The sequence below is a fragment of the Papilio machaon genome, chromosome W (assembly GCF_912999745.1).
Source record: "Papilio machaon chromosome W, ilPapMach1.1, whole genome shotgun sequence".
In the NCBI taxonomy this organism is placed as follows: domain Eukaryota; kingdom Metazoa; phylum Arthropoda; class Insecta; order Lepidoptera; family Papilionidae; genus Papilio; species Papilio machaon.
The window spans coordinates 4,871,038-4,890,765 of record NC_060015.1 but is presented as its reverse complement, the minus strand read 5'-3'; the positions used below and the strand labels follow the sequence as shown (position 1 = coordinate 4,890,765).

The following is a 19,728-nucleotide window of genomic DNA, read 5'->3' as shown; positions in this document are numbered from 1 at the left end:
CAATATGAGATTGTGGTGATGTTTGAGGTAAAAAAATATGAAAAGTAAATTCAACGCCTTTGAGCGATAGGAGCCCTACACACAGGGCACGTCTTGAGCTTCATTGAGCATTCATGACAAAGTGTACTGAAACAAATAAAAAACACCATGATTAAATCATATTACGAGTATTACATAGATAACCTAGGATATTGTTATGTTTATTGTGTCCACAATATTCACGTATGGTTTATAAAACGGTATATTCGTGCCTTCTATGAAAATACAAAATTAGTCTACGAATCGGAAATTTCTAATAGTCGTTTGACTATGTAACTTGGCAAACGTACTGTGTACCAACATAAGAACCCAAGCATATTTGATAGTTTTTTATTGCTATGTGTAAATTTTCAGTTACTGATGTTGTCAATCCACCGCAGTAACAAACCAAAACAACATGTGTACGATGGATGGATGTAGTGAGATAGAGAGACTCACCGATGGCCGCAGGGATGCAGCGTGACGTCGACGGCGCGGTCGCAGCAAATGTCGCACGCGTCTTCGCTCGCATTGAACGACGCTTGACGTTCTTGCATCGCACTGCGCGGCATTCCGTAAATCTGACAACAAAAAACAATCAATTTGTTGCTGCAAATTGTCAGGAATGTCGAATGTATATAGATATTACCATCCTCAGCTGCGGAGTGAGTTGTCCGACAGAGCTGAGCGCGGAGAAGTGTACGCCCTCCGGCGCGCTGCGGAAAGGTTTCTGGCCCAAGTTCACGATGCACTGTTGGAAGGGCGCCATTGTAATCGCCGGGAAGAATTTCTTTGGTTGCCTTGAAACAAACAAATCGACATGTGTATACATCCTTTTAATTGCTTTGAAGAATGTATTCTTACAATTTTTAAGGAAATGTTATTCCGTTAATCCAAATCGTAGCTTCACTACAAAGTGACATGTTGTTTATTTAAAACAGATAAACCAAATACCTACAAGTATGTTATATAAGGATACATATTAACAAGAGTCTCACCTTGTAGGAGAAAAGAAATCGGGGTAAATGATCATGGAATGTCTCCCATTCAGAAAGAAATTGATCGTCTTGTTATTAATTTCGAGAAGGCAACCTAACACGTCACCCTTCCTCCACCTTCCCAGACCCATCTCATGTGGTGCTCTATAATACCATAATAACTTATTTTTGCCTTCATAACCTATCGAAAATTCTTCATATCCAACTTTATTTTCCTGTAAAATAATGCCAGAGAAATACGAGTCAAAAATTAGTCGGTTATTATATCTTAATATTATTTTATTTTTATTTTTATTTTTATTTATTTAGGGTTGCCAACAAAATATGTTACACACAGTTATACATAATTTAAAACATAAGTTTCATCTAAGCGTAATCTTAAACATATTTCAATTACAGGCAAACACAGCATTCATGTAATCAAAGAGAGTATCACAATAACAAAACTATAAATAACATTATACTTATACACATCTAAAGAGATCCAAAACAAAGTGCAGTGACAATCAAAAAAAAATAAAAATTTAGTAACATGTAATGAAATATAAGCAAACAGAATAAAATGTATATATTACTTATCCGGTTTTAAGGAAACAGTTGCATTAAGTTTTTTAAGAAAAGATGACACTGAATCAAAGAAAATGTCTATATCCGATAACTTATTAATCGTTTCATTAAATTCACGTGAAATTCTATTGATAGGTGCATTCCTGCCTACATTCGAGCGATAACGGCGAATCACCAACATATCTCTTTTTCTACTATATCTTTTAGACGCATGTCGAGGGACTAGCAACTCAATCTTGCTGATTAAATCTGGAGCTATAGCCATACCATTTATAATTTTATATAATAATAATATATCTGTTACAGTCCTACGATGATTTAAAGACGTCATTTTAAAACGATCTAATCTGTTTACATAATCGAGCTCGCGCGAGCAGGTCTTATCTTTATAGACTAAATACCTCGTGAAACTTTTTTGGACTCGTTCTATTCTATCAATGTGACACTGATACATTGGATTCCAGACAGGAGAGGCGTATTCGAGCACGCTCCTTACATACGCGTTATAGAGTATTTTTAGAGGCAAAATAGTTTTGAAGTCCCTGCAGCACCTTTTAATAAATCCTAGAGTTCTGTTTGCTTTACCGACCATGTTGTCGATATGGTCCATAAATGAGAGCTTAGAATCTAAATGAACGCCCAGGTCGCGTATACTGGAAACTTCATGCATTACCACATTATTTACCGAATAGGATGTAGGAAGAGGCCGAGTTTTTTTCGTGAATTTTATATGAAAGCATTTTTTGACGTTTAAAACCATCCTGTTTGATTCGCACCATCTCTCAATAGCGTTTATGTCGTCCTGCAATAATTGAGCGTCAGCTAAACTTTGTACACATTTATAAATTTTAATGTCATCAGCAAACATTGAGCAGTTGCTATTCTTTATAACATTAACGATGTCATTTACAAAGGCTAAAAATAATATAGGACCTAAGTGTGAACCTTGAGGCACGCCAGATGCAACAACAAAGGCCTCTGATTTAAACCCACCTGTGACTACATACTGTCTCCTATTACTAAGGTAAGAATGAAACCAATTTAAGATCACCCCATGCACACCATAGCTAGATAACTTCTTTGCTAAAATATTGTGGTCCACCTTGTCAAATGCGCTGCTGAAGTCAGTATAGATTGCATCTACTTGTAATTTAGAGTCTATGGACGTAGATATATCATTAACGTATGATACCAGATTGGTTATAGTCGATTTCTTTCTACTAAAGCCATGTTGTTGGTGTTTTAATACAACGTTCAAGTGCGATGAGAGAACCGGAGTTACTAAAGATTCAAAGAGTTTAGCCAATGTACAGAGTAATGACACAGGACGATAGTCTTTTATATTTTTTCGATCCCCTTTTTTAAATATAGGAACAATATTCGCAACTTTCCAAAGTTCGGGAAAGGTGCCAGAGGATAAAGATGCATTGAATATAATTTTTAACGGAAGGGCAAGGTATTGAGCACATCTTATAATGAAAAAAGGCGGTATCCCATCGGGTCCGCATGCTTTATTAATGTTAAGTTTTTTCATAGCTTTTATGATGTCTGCTTCTGTTAATTCCAAGTGAGTTAGTGTGTTTTGTGGAAATACACATTCGCTTAATGAAAAATCTTGAATTGGGCTATCGGTTGATGGTGTAAAGTTAGAAGAGAAATGTTGAGCAAATAATTCACAGATATCAAATCCCGAGGACGCAGTGACATTGTTCAACTCCATTTCAGAGGGTAAGACAGATGTAGTAGACTTACATGACTTCAAATAAGACCAAAAGCACTTGGGATTAACACGGATGTTTTGTTCTAATTGTGATATATAATTTTTGTAGCACCTTTTAACGAGGGAATGTACCCTTTTACTTAATAGCCTAAATTCAGACTCATCCCGCGGGTTTTTGTACGTCTGTAGACGGCGTCTGAGTTTTTCTTTTTCTTTTATCGTTCTTATAACAGATTTAGTGAACCAAGGAGGGTATTTAATATTACGAGGATTACGAGTGGGAACTGTTGAATCTATTATTGAATTTAATTTAACATAAAACAAAGAAAGCATTAGATTTACATCTGAGCCACAAGATTTAAAAATATCTAACCAGTCAATTGCTTTAAATTTTTCAATGACTTTATCGTAATCAGCTTTAAAAAAGTTAAACTTAGAGGTACTCTTAGGCTTTAATGTAGAGTATTTAATGGATTGAAAAGCAATTTCGACAGGCGGATGATATTCATCAACTTTGGAGATAGGATCTAGACATTTTCTCACGATACAGCCACCTACATTACTGCTGCATAAGACTAAATCTAATATTTTGTTATTACAGTTAGTAATGCTATTAAATTGTTTGAGACCATTTAAGGAAAAAAAATCCATAAAGGCATAACCTAGGTTGTTTTGGTAATTATAGGGCGACAGACCATTCATCGCAGTACACGAATCATTCCTCCACTCTATAAACCCTAAATTGAAGTCACCAATGATAATTGTAGGATTGGCTGTTTCTTCCATAATACTTGAGACTTTGCGTAGAAAGTTGTCCAAAGTTAACTGAAGCACGGGAGGAGGCAAGTAGACAACTCCAATATTAATATTTCTGAATTCCTTATTATGACAGAAGCTTAGACGGATCCACAAATCTTCCACCTCGCTTTCCCATTTAGTCATTCTCACTGAGTTTATGTTTGAAGATACCGCAAGAAGTACACCACCGCCCTCTTTACCTACTAGCGTAGACGTACTTCTGTCTCTCCGGTATATGCAATATTGAGAATCAAAAATTTCACTGTCACCCACTCCCGAATTGAGCCATGTCTCCGTGGCTGCTATTACATTATAGGATTTCGTTGATGCTGACAAATTTATATCTCGTAACTTAGTTCGCATACCTCTAAAGTTCTGATAGTATACTGTAAGAACATCGTGCGAAGAACTATTATCGACACATTGATTTTGTGGATGCTTATCGTATTTTAATGTCATCAAAACTTCTATTAAATTAAGGTTAAAGCAGTTTCAACGAATCCAAGTTCCTAATTTGTTTTATATATTATAAATGCGATAGTTTAAATGGATGGATGAACTGCTAACGGATCTTGATGAAATTTGGCACAGATGTAGAAGTTAGTCTGGAAGAACATGTATTTTTTTATTGCGTCCCTATATCTACAGTCGAACCTGGATAATCGAGAGTTGAACTTGCACTATGCGATTAATTTTATATTATATTCATTTAAACTTTCTCATTGCAAAACAAGCTGGGTTTAGGTAGTTTTTAAAATAGAAGTCATAGTAACCGTGTCAGCGCCGGTACATCCCCAGCCAATTGTCATGGAGTCCTTGGTGACCACGGTAATCTCGTAGAACCATGCTCCTTCCTCCACCTCACAGGTCCCATGTAGTGTTTGAGACAATATGGTATCATTCCTAATTTCCATAAGATCCGGTGAGTACTTCAGATAGATATTTCCACTATCATTTTTAAGCATACCATTTATAGTTGTTATGTCCACTGTATCATAGGACAACTGTCTGCCTGGTTTCGGAACTGCAAATATGACAAAATCTTATAAATTACTTTTATAAACGTGATTATTTAAAACATTAAACAAATAATTATAACAAACATGCATGCATATATAAATACATGAAAAAAATAAATTTAATATGTACATTTCTCTTATATGCATTCCTAAAACATACTGTGTAAAGCGTTGTGTGATGAAACTATGGTACTGAGATTCTTCTTGTTGGTTTGAAGTACATTCTATGCCATTTCTTTTGATTAGCTTTAAATTACGTATAGAACTGCCACAAGTTAAGTTTAAGAGGAAAGGTTACAACAAATTTAAATAAGAAGTTGGCCTTGTTTATCATTAAATATCGTCTATTTTCTGTATTAGAAGATTTCCTCATTAAAGAGTAATAATTACTTGTTAACTGTGAAATACTGACTTAATATACATGCAAGGGCATTGTCAGTCAATGATCTAGGTTAGTTTTATATGCTAGTAGTAAAAATTCTTTTTTTTTCCATTTTTCTAAGCACATATTTGGAGATGCCTGTGCAAACATGCAAACTAAAAATTTATACATATAAAAAGTTAGATTTAGATCTTACAAATATTATCCAGCGCCCATCTTGCGCAATATCCAATTTCACGGCGAACTGAATATTCGTTAGCAGTATCCGCAAGGAACATCTCCAAATTAGTTAAATGATTTTTGTTTACTTGTGCAAGTTTTTCCAATATCTTTGCCTTATTTTCTTTGGTGACAGCAAATTTTTCAAGTGCAAGTAAAGCTCTCATTTGTAACTCCAGGTCATTATGATTTCTACTATTTATCTATAAAAGAAAATGATTATCATGAATTTTTACATACATATTCAGTAGCTTGTATTGCTTATTCATTGGAGAGGAATAAAAAAAGTGCACTACCTTTTCCTACTCATAGATGGAGGACAATATGAAATAACTGGATCTATTGAAAAACGCGGAACATACTTTGGGCTTAAATGATTGCAATTGAGGACCTCTACTTCCACAAAGCTTTTGATCCATCTACTAAAAATAATTTGTATTTGCCTATTGCTTTTAATGTTGTAATTATAAATACATTATTAAATACTTACAAAGATATGACATAAGTAGCTGCAAACATTATCCGTGAATATTTCCGTACATTGAACCCCAACCAACTTCTCCACTAAGCAGTTGAGAACAACGCAGATGTTGTTCTCTCTTCGAATACAAAGGTAGGTCCCCACAGCGCGGTGTGCGGACAACTGGTGTCGCTCGCGCAGTAGCTGAAATTATTTCATTTTATATAACCTTTTGTCTGAGCAAAAATGATATATTATTTTAATATATTTTACAATATCTTACCATGTTAACTGTAGTTACATTTGGACTCGGTATAGCGCGCATTATACTTACGATCGCAGTAATCGTATAAGAATCAATAGGCATGTTCTCCATCATACTGCTGACTACGGCCACCCAGTTTGTTTCATTTTGAGAATTGTGGGCAATGAACTTCAGCATTAGATTGAATTGAAATGTCCTACAATCAATAAGTGACAAACAACATAAACAAAAAAATAACTATTTGAATTACATATACATATGAAATTAATATACATATACATTGAATTTAAATATACATATGAAAAAATTCATAACTTTTTAATTTTTTTTGATAACTGACAAAACTATTAAAAACTTAATCACAAAAATTAAAAATCATATTGCTTGAATAAGTTCAGGGTAAATAAGTTATTTGGGTAATGTAATGTTGCAAGACTACTACAGCAGTTCATAACTACAGGTCATTGTTGACATTTTCCTCTGAATTTTGCTTTTCATCTTATTGTACATGTCTATGAGCCACTGTTACTTCACTATTTTAGCAATGAGTCATCAACAGCTCACTGTACGTCCCCAGCAGGAGATCAGAACCTACCCTAAGTTCCCTAACTTAAGACTAGGCCATAGTCAACCATCCAGTGTGGTTTGTTTGACTACACACATATCTTTGAATTTCTTCGTAGATACAGTAGAATCCTTTTTTTTTTTTATAAGAGAAGGGGGCAAACGAGAGGCGCGAACACCGAGGTGATCATCGACGCCCATGGACATCCGCAAAAATACGAGAATTGCAGATGCGTTGCCGGCCTTTAAGAAAGAGATATGCTCGCTTCTTGAAGGACCCTAAGTCGTAGTGGTTTGGAAATACCGCCGAGGACAGACCATTCCACAACGCGGCCGTGCGCGGCAAGAAATTTCGCGAGAACCGCACTGTTGTGGAATGCCAGCCATCCAGATGGTATGGATGGTACCTGGCGGTCTGTCGGGTCGTCCGATGACGAAACTCGGCGGCAGGAATCGTTCCAAACAGTTCTTCGGAACACTCCCCGTGGTATAAACGATAAAAAATGCAGAGGGAACTGACGTCCCTCCGCAAGGCCAGAGTATCAAGCCGATCGGTAAGAGCTCGGTCGTTGACGATTCGAGTCGCTCTCCGTTGTATGCGGTCAAATGGAATAAGCTGGTATTGGGGTGCTCCCGCCCAGAGGTGCGAGCAGTATTCCATGTGGGGTCGAACTTGCGCCTTGTACAGTTGTAGGCGGTGGCCCGGCTGGAAATACTGCTTCGCCCTACTGAGCACACCCAGCTTTTTGGAGGCCAGCTTGGCCTTGTCTTCCAAGTGACCGCGAAACTGAACCTCACTCGATATGTCAACGCCGAGAAAACCGATACTGGCTGAGGCAACCAGGGGAGTGCCCTCAAAACGAAGATCTACGACAAAGGGTTGTTTTTTAGCGGTAATGGCGCATACTTGTGTCTTTTTGGGATTGAATTCAACGAGATTTCGTCGACCCCAATCCGAAACTTCACCCAGTAGGGTCTCCAGTTCAGACACAAGTTTGGTCCGGTTCTCATCGGCAGTAGCCCGAGAAACATTGGCACGGGCCGTGTACAGTGCGTCACACGTGCTATCGTCTGCATAACAATGAATGTTGCTGAATTGCAGTATGTCATTGATATGCAGAAGAAACAATGTGGGCGACAGTACACCGCCCTGTGGGACACCAGCGTTGATTGGTTTCGGGTCAGAGCACGCACCGTCAACAACGACCTTGATGCTCCGACCCTCCAAGAAGCTAGAAATCCAGGCACATAGTTTCTCGGGCAGCCCGTAGGAAGGCAACTTCGCAAGAAGTGCTTTGTGCCACACCCGATCAAAGGCTTTGGCCACGTCCAAACTAACCGCCAGGGCCTCCCCCTTGCCCTCGATAGCCTCCGACCATCGATGCGTGAGGTACGCGAGAAGATCACCAGCTGAGCGACGCTGACGGAACCCATACTGCCGATCGCTAATCAGCTGATGCTCCTCAAGGTACCTCATAAGCTGGCAATTGACGGTCGTTTCCATGACTTTTGAGAACAAAGGGGTAACGGCAATCGGCCTGTAGTTGGACGGATCCGAGCTATCACCTTTCTTTGGGATCGGGGGGATTATGGCAGTCTTCCATGAATTCGGGACGATGCCTAAGGAGTAGAGGAACCGGAACAGGCGCGTTAAAACCGGTGCCAACTCAGGAGCGCAAGTCTTAAGCACGATGGGAGGAATTCCGTCAGGCCCACTCGACTTGTGGACGTCCAGAGAATGCAGTACTTTACGTACTGATCTCTGGCGAAACTGGATTTCGGACATGAAGGTGTCACCGCACGGGATATTCGGCGGTGAGCTACCTTTATCCTCCAGAGTCGAGTTCGACGCAAAAAGAGAGCCTAGAAGATCGGCCTTCTCATTTGCGGTGTGGGCCAACGAGTCATCCCCCCTGCTCAAAGATGGTAAAGATGGCTTACAAAAATTCCCCTGGACAGCCTTGGCGAGAGACCAGAACGCACGAGTTCCCGAAGGAAGTTTCACCAGTCTCTCACCAATGCTAGCCACGTGTTCCGACTTTGCCTTGGCAATAACTCTTTTGAAGGACCTGGAGGCGGAGTTGTACTTCTTTTTGAGCAGGCTGGTATTTACATCCCTAGCCGCTGACGCTTCAGCCCAGGCTCGGTAACAATCCTGCTTGTAGCGCGCTGCTAATTTGCAGGATCGACCATACCAGGGCCGAGAGCTGCCCCCGATAGGCACGACAGATGACGGAATAAATAGTTCCATCCCCTGAAGCACGACATCGGTGACAGAGTCGGCAACGGCATCGGGATTGTCCAGCTTGAAGCAAACTCGCTCCCATGGGTAGGATGCAAAAAAGGACCGCATCTCATCCCAGTCTGCTGACCTGTAGTGCCACACTCGGCGGAAGCCATTTGGCTTGAGCCGTGGGCGACGCGGATCAGGCAGTGGTCCGACGACCCCAAGGGGGCGTCGACGGAAACCGAGTAGCTGTCTGGATGTGAGGTCAGCAGAAGGTCCAGCAGGGAAGGTGTATGATCTTCCACATCTGGTATTCGCGTTGGCGATGTAACCAGCTGCGTCAGATCATAGGACAAGGCAAAGTCATGGACAGATCTCCCCGCGTGATCGGTGGTTCGAGAGCCAAGCCATTCGGTATGGTGGGCATTAAAATCGCCAAGTACCACAATCTCGGCGGATGGGATCTGCTCCAGGACAGAATCTGTAGCCGTTTGGACTTGCTCCATGAGTCGGTCTATTTCGGCATTACCGCTATGGGACCTATAGAGGCACGCGTAGACTCGCGGATGGTCGTCGCTATCATACAATACATATTTACACATACATATTTATTACATCAAAAGGAATTGACAAACACGACATAATAAGTGGACGTCAAAGTATTTAAAAAAAAAAATGAGATTAATAAAAATTGAGATTGTTAAATGTCCGACGCCAAATTCCTTTGCAAGAGATGAGTTTGGTTGTCCATTTATTACTATATTATATTATTGGATCTTTCTCCTCAATCATAAATGCTCTGAGACAGTTAGATGATATTTTTTTCACTGTACATACAATGATAAACACAAACGAAAAACAATGCATGACCTTCAAGTGTCGATTATTCACTAAGATTCAAAACAAAAAGAGCCACGTGCCGAACGTCATTGGGAATCAATGGGAATCAACAAAAATTACGGAATGTATAAAGAATTATGTCAGTCATTATAACCCGACATAATTTATTAGAAATGGGTCATAATAAGCGACATGTCACTGTAAGAAGTCTTAATATCCCACTTTTCTTAAAGATACTAGCTGTGCCCGCGACTTCGTCCGCGTGAAATACTATTTTGGGTAGCATTTTTTTTTGAGCTAATTATTTTATATAACCAACGTGCTATGCTTTGATGTATGTAGAAGAACATAGAAAGAGGTGTGCCCGGACCGCGCCAAATGTAGGTCCTGGGTCTCTGACTACCCCTCTGGGTTACGGGTCGAGAATTATGTTGTTGTTGTTTTTTTTACTTAAACTTATAAAAAATGCCAAAAAATATTAAACTTACAAAATATTAATTCCTTACATATGAAATTGGCGTTTTTCGTACTGGCCACTTTAATCACGAATTTCTCCTCTTTGGTAAGGAATTCCAAATTCAAATTTGTACAGCTATAGACTCATGTATTTGTGGTTCGATGACCGTCATTCATTTGTTTTTTTTCTTCTGTTTTTTTCTGTTTGCGTCACTCATTTTACAAAATGGAAAACTTAAAATATCGCATTATTTACGAGTACGAGTTCCGCCGTGGCACTAGTGCTGCGGAAACGACTCGAAGGGTGAATGATGTGTATGGCGGTCGTGTTGCAAAAGAAAACACAGTTCGTTTTTGGTTCCAACGTTTTCGTTCTGGAAATTTCGATCTGCAGAACAAGCCCCGTGGACGGCCTGAGACTCAAGTTAATAATGAAGAGTTGAAGGCTATTGTGGAAGCGGATCCATCGCAAACCACGTCCGAGTTAGCTGCAGGCTGCGATGTTAGTGATAAAACTGTTTTAATTCACTTGAAGCAAATTGGGAAGATTAAAAAGCTTGAAAGGTGGGTACCTCACGAATTGACTGAAGCAAACCGGCAAACGCGCGTCGACTGTTGCGTTACATTACTAAACCGGCACAATAATGAAGGTATTTTAAACCGAATCATTACCTGTGATGAAAAATGGGTTCTTTACGATAATCGGAAGCGCTCAGCGCAATGGTTGGATCCTGGCCAGCCAGCCAAATCCTGCCCCAAGCGAAAATTAACCCCAAAAAAGTTACTTGTAAGCGTTTGGTGGACTAGTGCCGGTATTGTTCATTACAGTTTTCTCAAATCTGGCCAGACTATTACGGCTGATGTCTACTGTCAGCAAACGCAAACCATGATGGAAAAGCTAGCGGCTAAACAACCTAGGCTGGTCAATCGCTCCACGCCACTGCTGCTTCACGACAACGCTAGACCACACACTGCGCAACAGACGGCTACTAAATTAGAAGAGCTTCAATTGGAAAGTCTGAGGCATCCTCCGTACTCCCCGGACCTTGCTCCAACAGATTACCATTTTTTTCGAAATTTGGATAACTTCTTGCAAGGGAAAAAATTCAACTCCGATGGGGCAGTCCAAATCGCCTTCAAAGATTTTATTGATTCTCGTCCGACTGGTTTTTTAGTAAAGGGATCAATGAACTACCTATGAGATGGCAAAAGTGCATAGAAAATAATGGTTCATACTTTGATTAATTAAATATATTATATTAAAAAATATTCGACTTTTTGTTCCTCCCATACAAAACGCCAATTTCATATGTAAGGACCTAATATTCACATAAACATCTTCCCATACAAACTTTCATCCCCTATTCCGTTTTGTTACATTGCAACCTTGAGGGTAAAACTTTTACAAATTTCAAATGTCATATTTATTTATATCAAATCAGCAGCCTAAAAAATAAGTTTAAAGCTTCTAACTGTAAAAATGACGATACTTCCATACAAATTTCCACCCTCACTTTCAGCCTCTTATAACCCTTTTTTCGCGTTAAAAAGTAGGCTTTGTCCTTCCTCAGGCTCTTGACTAAATATTGGTAAGGGTAACATCAAAACATATTAAACAAAACATTCAACAAAACCTTACATATTGCCTAACAAAATTTCATCCCCTATTGTTATTTAGCACTCTTGGGAGCAAAATTTTTACAAAAATTTAATTTCCTATTTATTTATATAGAATTAGCAACCTCAAAAATAAGTTTCAAGCTTCCAACTGTAAAAATGACAATAATTCCATACAAACTTTCACCCCCACGTTCAACCCCTTACAAACCCTTTTTCGCGTTAAAATGTGCCCTATGTCCTTCCTCAGGCTCTAGACTAAATATTGGTAAGGGTAATAGCAAAACATATTAAAGAAAACATTCAACAAAACCTCACATATTGCCAAACCAAATTTCATCCCCTATTGTTATTTAGCACCCTTGGGGGTAAAATTTTTCCAAAAATTTAATTTCATATTTATCTTTATCAAATTAGCCTTGAAAATAAGTTTCAATCTTCTACCTGTAGAAATGATGATAATTCCATACAAACTTTCACCCCCACTTTCAACCCCTTACAACCACTTTTTCGCGTTAAAATGTAGCCTATGTCCATCCTCAGGCTCTAGACTATATGTGTACAAAATTTAATTTAAATCGGTTCAGTGGCTTTTGCGTGAAAGCGAGACAGACAGACAGACAGACAGACAGAGTTACTTTCGCATTTATAATATAATATATTGTTAGATATTTGATGCAAAAGTATTTTAAAAGAAATAAACTAACAGCGAAATAGTGAATTTAACTCTACTTCTAAATAATCCTCGCAATAGTATAAATTCAAACCGAACGTAAGTAAACAAAAATGTAACAAGAATGTCAGACGTTCCGCAATGACGGATGGAGAGAGACTGCCTCGAGCAGCAGCGCACGCTTCCTTATAAAACCTTTTGTGAGACTACCCTCAACAGTCCTAACACCTAACACGGCCTCTCCTGACATGAGACCGTCCTCGGGCTCGTTCTTCCAGCAACGTCACAGTTAGCATCAACGAGTTCACCCTCTGCAACACAAAAAGAAAACAATTTACACGTAGCCCTTAAATAAAACCTTCAAAAATTTAGAATCCTCAATACAGACGCAAGCGTGCACTCTTACATCGGCAGTGAGGATAAGCCAAAAAAATAAGTATTTTCAAAGTGAAAAGATTAGGTATAGCACAAACGTCCTAACTGCGCAATTTAGGACGCCTGCACGATACTTCTATCGTGCTAGCCCGTATATGAAACGTCTAACACAGTAGCGCGTTGTTGTCGTCAATATTCACCGATACAGATAACGAACATTAGCGACACAACACAACCACACAGCTGGGACGCAAGATCGGCCGAATCCGCATCTACCATACTGCTAAAAAAAATAAACGGGAAGTAAAGCATCAAACGTGCCCACCTCTACCTTAGAAACGGGAAGTAAAGCATAAAAATGCCCATCTCTACCTTAGAAACGGGAAGTAAAGCATAAAAATGCCCACCTCAACCTTATAGAGTGGGAAGTAAAGCACTGTAGTGCCCACCTCACCCACCACAAACCAGTTTCAAAGAAAGCGCTGCAAGTCTCCGGTGTCCACTCGCCGTGCCACAACACCATGTGTTGAGCAGCCGCCTGGGTCTTTTTGCCGTAGGAGCCGGCGAGAAGTTCCAGCTCGTAGCGGTGATGTGGAAGCGCTGATTGTAGGCAGGCGCGGCTGCGTCGCGCTGCTCGTGGGCAGGCGCGGCTGCGGCGCGCTGCTCGTCGACAGGTGCGGCTGCGGCGCGCTGCTCGTCGACAGGCGCGGCTGCGGCGCGCTGCTCGTCGACAGGCGCGGCTGCGGCGCGCTGCTCGTCGACAGGCGCGGCTGCGGCGCGCTGCTCGCAGACAGGCGCGGCTGCGGCGCGCTGCTCGCAGACAGGCGCGGCTGTGGCGCGCTGATTGTAGACACGCACCGCTCAGGCGCGCTGATTGTAGACACGCACCGCTCAGGCGCGCTGATTGTAGACACGCACCGCTCAGGCGCGCTGATTGTAGACACGCACCGCTCAGGCGCGCTGATTGCAGACAGGCACCGCTCAGGCGCGCTGATTGAAGACAGGCACCGCTCAGGCGCGCTGATTGAAGACAGGCACCGCTCAGGCGCGCTGATTGAAGACAGGCACCGCTCAGGCGCGCTGATTGTAGACACGCACCGCTCAGGCGCGCTGATTGCAGACAGGCACCGCTCAGGCGCGCTGATTGAAGACAGGCACCGCTCAGGCGCGCTGATTGTAGACACGCACCGCTCAGGCGCGCTGATTGCAGACAGGCACCGCTCAGGCGCGCTGATTGAAGACAGGCACCGCTCAGGCGCGCTGATTGTAGACACGCACCGCTCAGGCGCGCTGATTGCAGACAGGCACCGCTCAGGCGCGCTGATTGAAGACAGGCACCGCTCAGGCGCGCTGATTGTAGACAGGCACCGCTCAGGCGCGCTGATTGAAGACAGGCACCGCTCAGGCGCGCTGATTGAAGACAGGCACCGCTCAGGCGCGCTGATTGAAGACAGGCACCGCTCAGGCGCGCTGATTGTAGATAGGCGCGGCTGTGGCGCGCTGCGCAACACAGCTACATAGTAGGACACAAGACCCGACCAAATCTGCATCTATATCAATAATGGTGTCGTCGGTTATTTGATCATAACTCTTTATGGTTTCAAAACATTCGACACATGACCATGCGAGCCATGACATCAGTGGAAGAAGATACCCTAGAAGCATCTCCTGATACAGAGCGTCTCATATTCCGTTCACAATCGCACATCTGCAGTTGGGTATCCCGCAGTCTACGCAACGCAGAGCATCTCGACAATACATGGACAAAGCAAACTGAACTAATAAAGGGCATCGATGACGATTACGACATAATGACATACGTCTGACTCAGGTAATGGCTTAACACGCTCAGCGCAACCGACTAGCCTTACAAGTTCACTTTAAAATGAAAAAATCATGTTGTCATGTAACGTGTTAAATCTTGCCACGACTCGGCTTTACCTGACCCTCACTAATAAAGTGATCGAGGTATTCAAATTCAGTATTTAGTAAAGAACACATCTTTAAATTAATTGAAAAGTCTGATGTTGACTTATTTAGCATCAAAACTTGAAATATAAAAATATTGGTCCGATCTTACCGCAGTACAAATTGAATAGATCGCGTCCACAATCCTTTCTGCTGTGAAATACACAGACAGCGCGTGAGCCTCACTACTCACATATTCCCATGCAGAATACACGGCTTGGTCCACGCTACCCTTGTTTTGCGAACACTGGTACGACTTTGATATCGACTCAACTTGCTACGACTATAACAATTATCACGGTAACGATCTGACATTTTTCTCTTTGCATTTATTTTTTACGAAAATGCAAACACAAACACAGAGTGAGCAAAGTGGATAGAATCACGTGGATCCTATCCCACTTCTGATGTTAGATATTTGATGCAAAAGTATTTTAAAAGAAATAAACTAACAGCGAAATAGTGAATTTAACTCTACTTCTAAATAATCCTCGCAATAGTATAAATTCAAACCGAACGTAAGTAAACAAAAATGTAACAAGAATGTCAGACGTTCCGCAATGACGGATGGAGAGAGACTGCCTCGAGCAGCAGCGCACGCTTCCTTATAAAACCTTTTGTGAGACTACCCTCAACAGTCCTAACACCTAACAATATAATATTAGTAAGGATTGTTAGGACTGTTGAGGGTAGTCTCACAAAAGGTTTTATAAGGAAGCATGCGCTGCTGCTCGAGGCAGTCTCTTTCCATCCGTCATTGTGGAACGTCTGACATTTTGTTTATTCACGTTCGGTTTGAGTTTATACTACAGCGAGGATTATTATGAAGTAGAGTTAAATTCATTATTGCGCTGTTAGTTTAATTCTTTTAAAATACTTTTGCATCAAATATCTTATAATATGATATTACTTTTCTTATATTATATGAAAACCAAACTTCCTAGTGTAATTACATCATAATAATCGGTTGGTCAATATAGGCGGAGTCATTATAAACAGATTCTGTTGTATGTGCTGGTTGCATTACTATGTTTACCTTCATCGTAAGAACATTGTATAAATGTAACTATGTAAGTTAAAATAACACATTGGTATATGGCGGGAATCGAATCCGCCATTTCAAAATACAAGTCAAGAGCTTTTACACCAGAGCCGCTGACACTCTTATACCTCTTAGATACCAACACTCTACAGGTATACCCTATTACACCGATGAGTATAAACACATTTTATTAAATTATGTGCATGCAATATAGCCAACAAAACTGAGGATGTTTTATGAACAGAGTGAATTGTTTTGTTAAATTGCTAGCAACACATCTGCAGTCACTCTGCTGTTGAGATGTACATGGACATTGGTGTTAATTTGACATAAAGCAACCTGTTGATTGTTTAGTCCCTTTTCACATAAAATATAAAAAACTTAATCAATCTATACATAAACATCTAATTATATTATTCAACTATTGTTAATTAGCATAATTGTGGATATACAATACTTACACTGTATTTCTTGGTCTTAGTTTTTGTAATATTTGCAAAACTATATGGGTTATGCTTTGTGGTGCCCAAATTCCACTTGGTCTTGACATATGTATAATATAATCATGGTCGTTTAAGTGACCCACTGCACCTTCCATATTGTAAAATGTATTGATTCTTCTATTGATTAATGTGCCTTACCAGTTCACCTGTAAGGAGATTTTATATTCAACAAATATTTTAAGTGCATTTCATCATGCAACACAAGCACATTCTTTTACTAGGATAATGATATTTTTACTTGTTTTCAAAAATCTATCACAACTGGTATACTTAGAATTAGCAATATTGAATAAGGACTCCATTAGACTAAATACAGAATCGCAACGTAACGAGCTCCTTAAAATCATTAATGCTGCAGCCCAATCAATACCCGGAGCCAGAAATCAAGAAAGGAGCCACAGCCAGATAACAAACAAAACAACAACCACTTACTCTCCACCGAAAACACCCACCACCCTTACCAGAGCCGACAAGGGAGAAGTCATTCCGCCTCGGCTTCGGCCAGTGAGCGAAACCCGGGACCACTATGTAAACGCCGAGTTTCAAGCTTTTTATCTACTAATTTCTTCAGTATTTATTTATTAAAAATAATGTAGATGTAGTCATCACAGTACCAAAGAGGATATAACCACTACGTTTAAGAGACGGGAGTGCCTTACAAATAGCGTAAATTCTAATAAGTATGAAACGGGAGCGAAAAGTCGAAATCAATCTTGCCAATATGAAGCCGCAAACGTCATATTCATGACATACATAATGCCAATATCAAGAACAAAATAAATAGGGAATTCACAGAAATTATCGATATCGATATGAGTGTATGACCCTTATGACAATTTTTGTTAATAGTTTAGGTAGGATAATGAAAAAAAAACAAGGTACCTATATTCAAAGAGTTTTATTTCGTTTAAATTTTATTATGATAAAAATGTCAGTTCCTTTACTATTACTGGTTCTTGTTAGTCACGTTGGTAGTTCAAATAGTGGATGGTTTCACTTCATACTCCGGGTTGGAAGTACTGCAACACAAATAATGCATGAAGTTGTATATATTTCATTACTAAAATCAGGGATGAAAACCTTTTTTTATTTGTGAGGTACAAAACTAAATGAGCAAAAAAAAATACGGCGTAGAGATGTATGATGAATGTTTATAAAGTTATGCACGTGGAATACTATGTTATTTTTATTGTACTTAATTTCATTAGCAGTTTCCAGACGTTAAAGCAAGTACTACTATTTTTGTGACTAACTAGACTTACCATATTGACAAACATTATTGTAATATTTTTATTTGATTCCACATAAAATAAACAGCCATTTGCAACAATACGATCTGCAACAAACATGGAATGTTCTTATTGAGTATGAAAATATATAAAAAATACACATGTTCGAAAATTTGCTTACCTGAATACACAAATAACGCACAGAAGTAGTTTGCATTGTTGAATTTTATTTGGCAACGCTCTGAAGCTGCGCCTTCTTTAAAGAGTCTGACGAAGATTCTTCATTCAACGCGAAAGATCTATCAGTGATTCTACAATAATTGCGGATTAATGACAGATTCATTCGCTGCAATAGTCGATCAACCATCTTATATAATATGTGGAATAGCATTTTTCTTTAACTGTGTTTTCTTTTTCTTGAAATATTTTGCATGAAAATGCTTGCCGCAAATATATTTTAATTGATTCAATTTTTCTATAGGCACATCAATCAAGTTTTCATTACCAGTCACCGCTACCCATTGTTTGCAGCTAAAAAGAAAACGATGTTAAAATTTTTAATAGCTACCTGGTGATAATTATAATACTATGGTGATAATTAATAATTTATTTATTCTTTGTTAATTTGTTTAATTATAAGTAAGTTATATAAGTTAATTATAAGTTAATATATATATATATATATATATAGGTATTTATATACCTATATATTAAATATATATTAATATATTATATTATATTAATAGATATTTAATATATATAGGTATAATACAATTATCGATAAAACTTACACAACACTATTCTTTACATATCAATAAGGTTAAGCATTATTTTACTCGAAAAACCAACTGTTTAATGAAAATTATGATTTACAGTTATTTTACGCGGTTATATATTATATTCTATACTTACCGATCTTCGTCTAGAGGAAATCTTGCCATGAATACCCTTTTTTGGCCGTCCATTCGACAAGTTTTTACTCCACATATTTCGCACTTTTTCTTTTTGATACCACTCATTTTTTACTTTAAAATTGTCTTGAGTACTTTCTAGACGATCACTAAATCCAAAAATATAGCAAATAATTAGATTGTTATAAGAAAAGAGCACAGATCCGACTTCTCAGCTACACACATAGCAAAAGAAAAACGTCAAGTCAACAACAACAATCAACATGACACCGCATGGCGGCAAAAGATGGCGGCGAAGTACAATCCGCCTAAAATCGAATGCCGTTAATTACATACTGCTTTATAGATTTCGATGTTTTTTCAAACTTAGACAAGTAGGAAACTTATCGCGAAATAAAATAAATAATTAAAATCGAATTAAATTTACTAAAAGATCAGAATAATTATATAAGGGGTAAAAGAAAATTAAATTAAATTTTAATGTTATTATTCACAATAAACCTATTTATAATATTATATACACGGGGATTAAAATCTCTAAGAAGTAAGGAAATGTTGGTAGGAAGGGGAACGGAAAGAGATACTAAAGAAGTATATACGAAAGAATGGTCATATTTAGGACAAGAAAAGAAAACATGGTTCAGGTCAGAATAGCTCTCACCACACTCACAGGCGGTACTACTTACGATGCCAAGTTTGTGCAAATGAACCGGAAGACTGTTATGTCCCAGACGCATTCGAATTATAGTAGAAGTGGCGGTTTTACTAAATGACAATTTAGCAAACCATGGCTTCCTGGGAAAGGAAGACTGTATATTATACAAGAAACGACCCTTGATCCGGCCGCTCTCTTCCCAACCTATATTCCACGAATTGT

General features: G+C 39.3%; 1 protein-coding gene across 1 annotated transcript; it reads right to left on the bottom strand.

Annotated features, from left to right (window-relative positions):
* Nucleotides 1–18,959, bottom strand: LOC106719902. Its single transcript, XM_045685512.1, has 11 exons — nt 18,853–18,959; nt 9,674–9,813; nt 8,060–9,572; nt 6,465–6,642; nt 6,275–6,385; nt 5,699–5,924; nt 4,875–5,125; nt 1,017–1,231; nt 668–818; nt 478–599; nt 1–126 (listed from the first exon to the last, which is right to left on the bottom strand). The coding sequence occupies exons 1-11, from the start codon at nt 18,957–18,959 to the stop codon at nt 51–53; spliced, it is 3,090 nt and encodes a 1,029-aa protein (XP_045541468.1). The 3' UTR covers nt 1–50.
* Nucleotides 18,960–19,728: the final 769 nt, after the last annotated feature.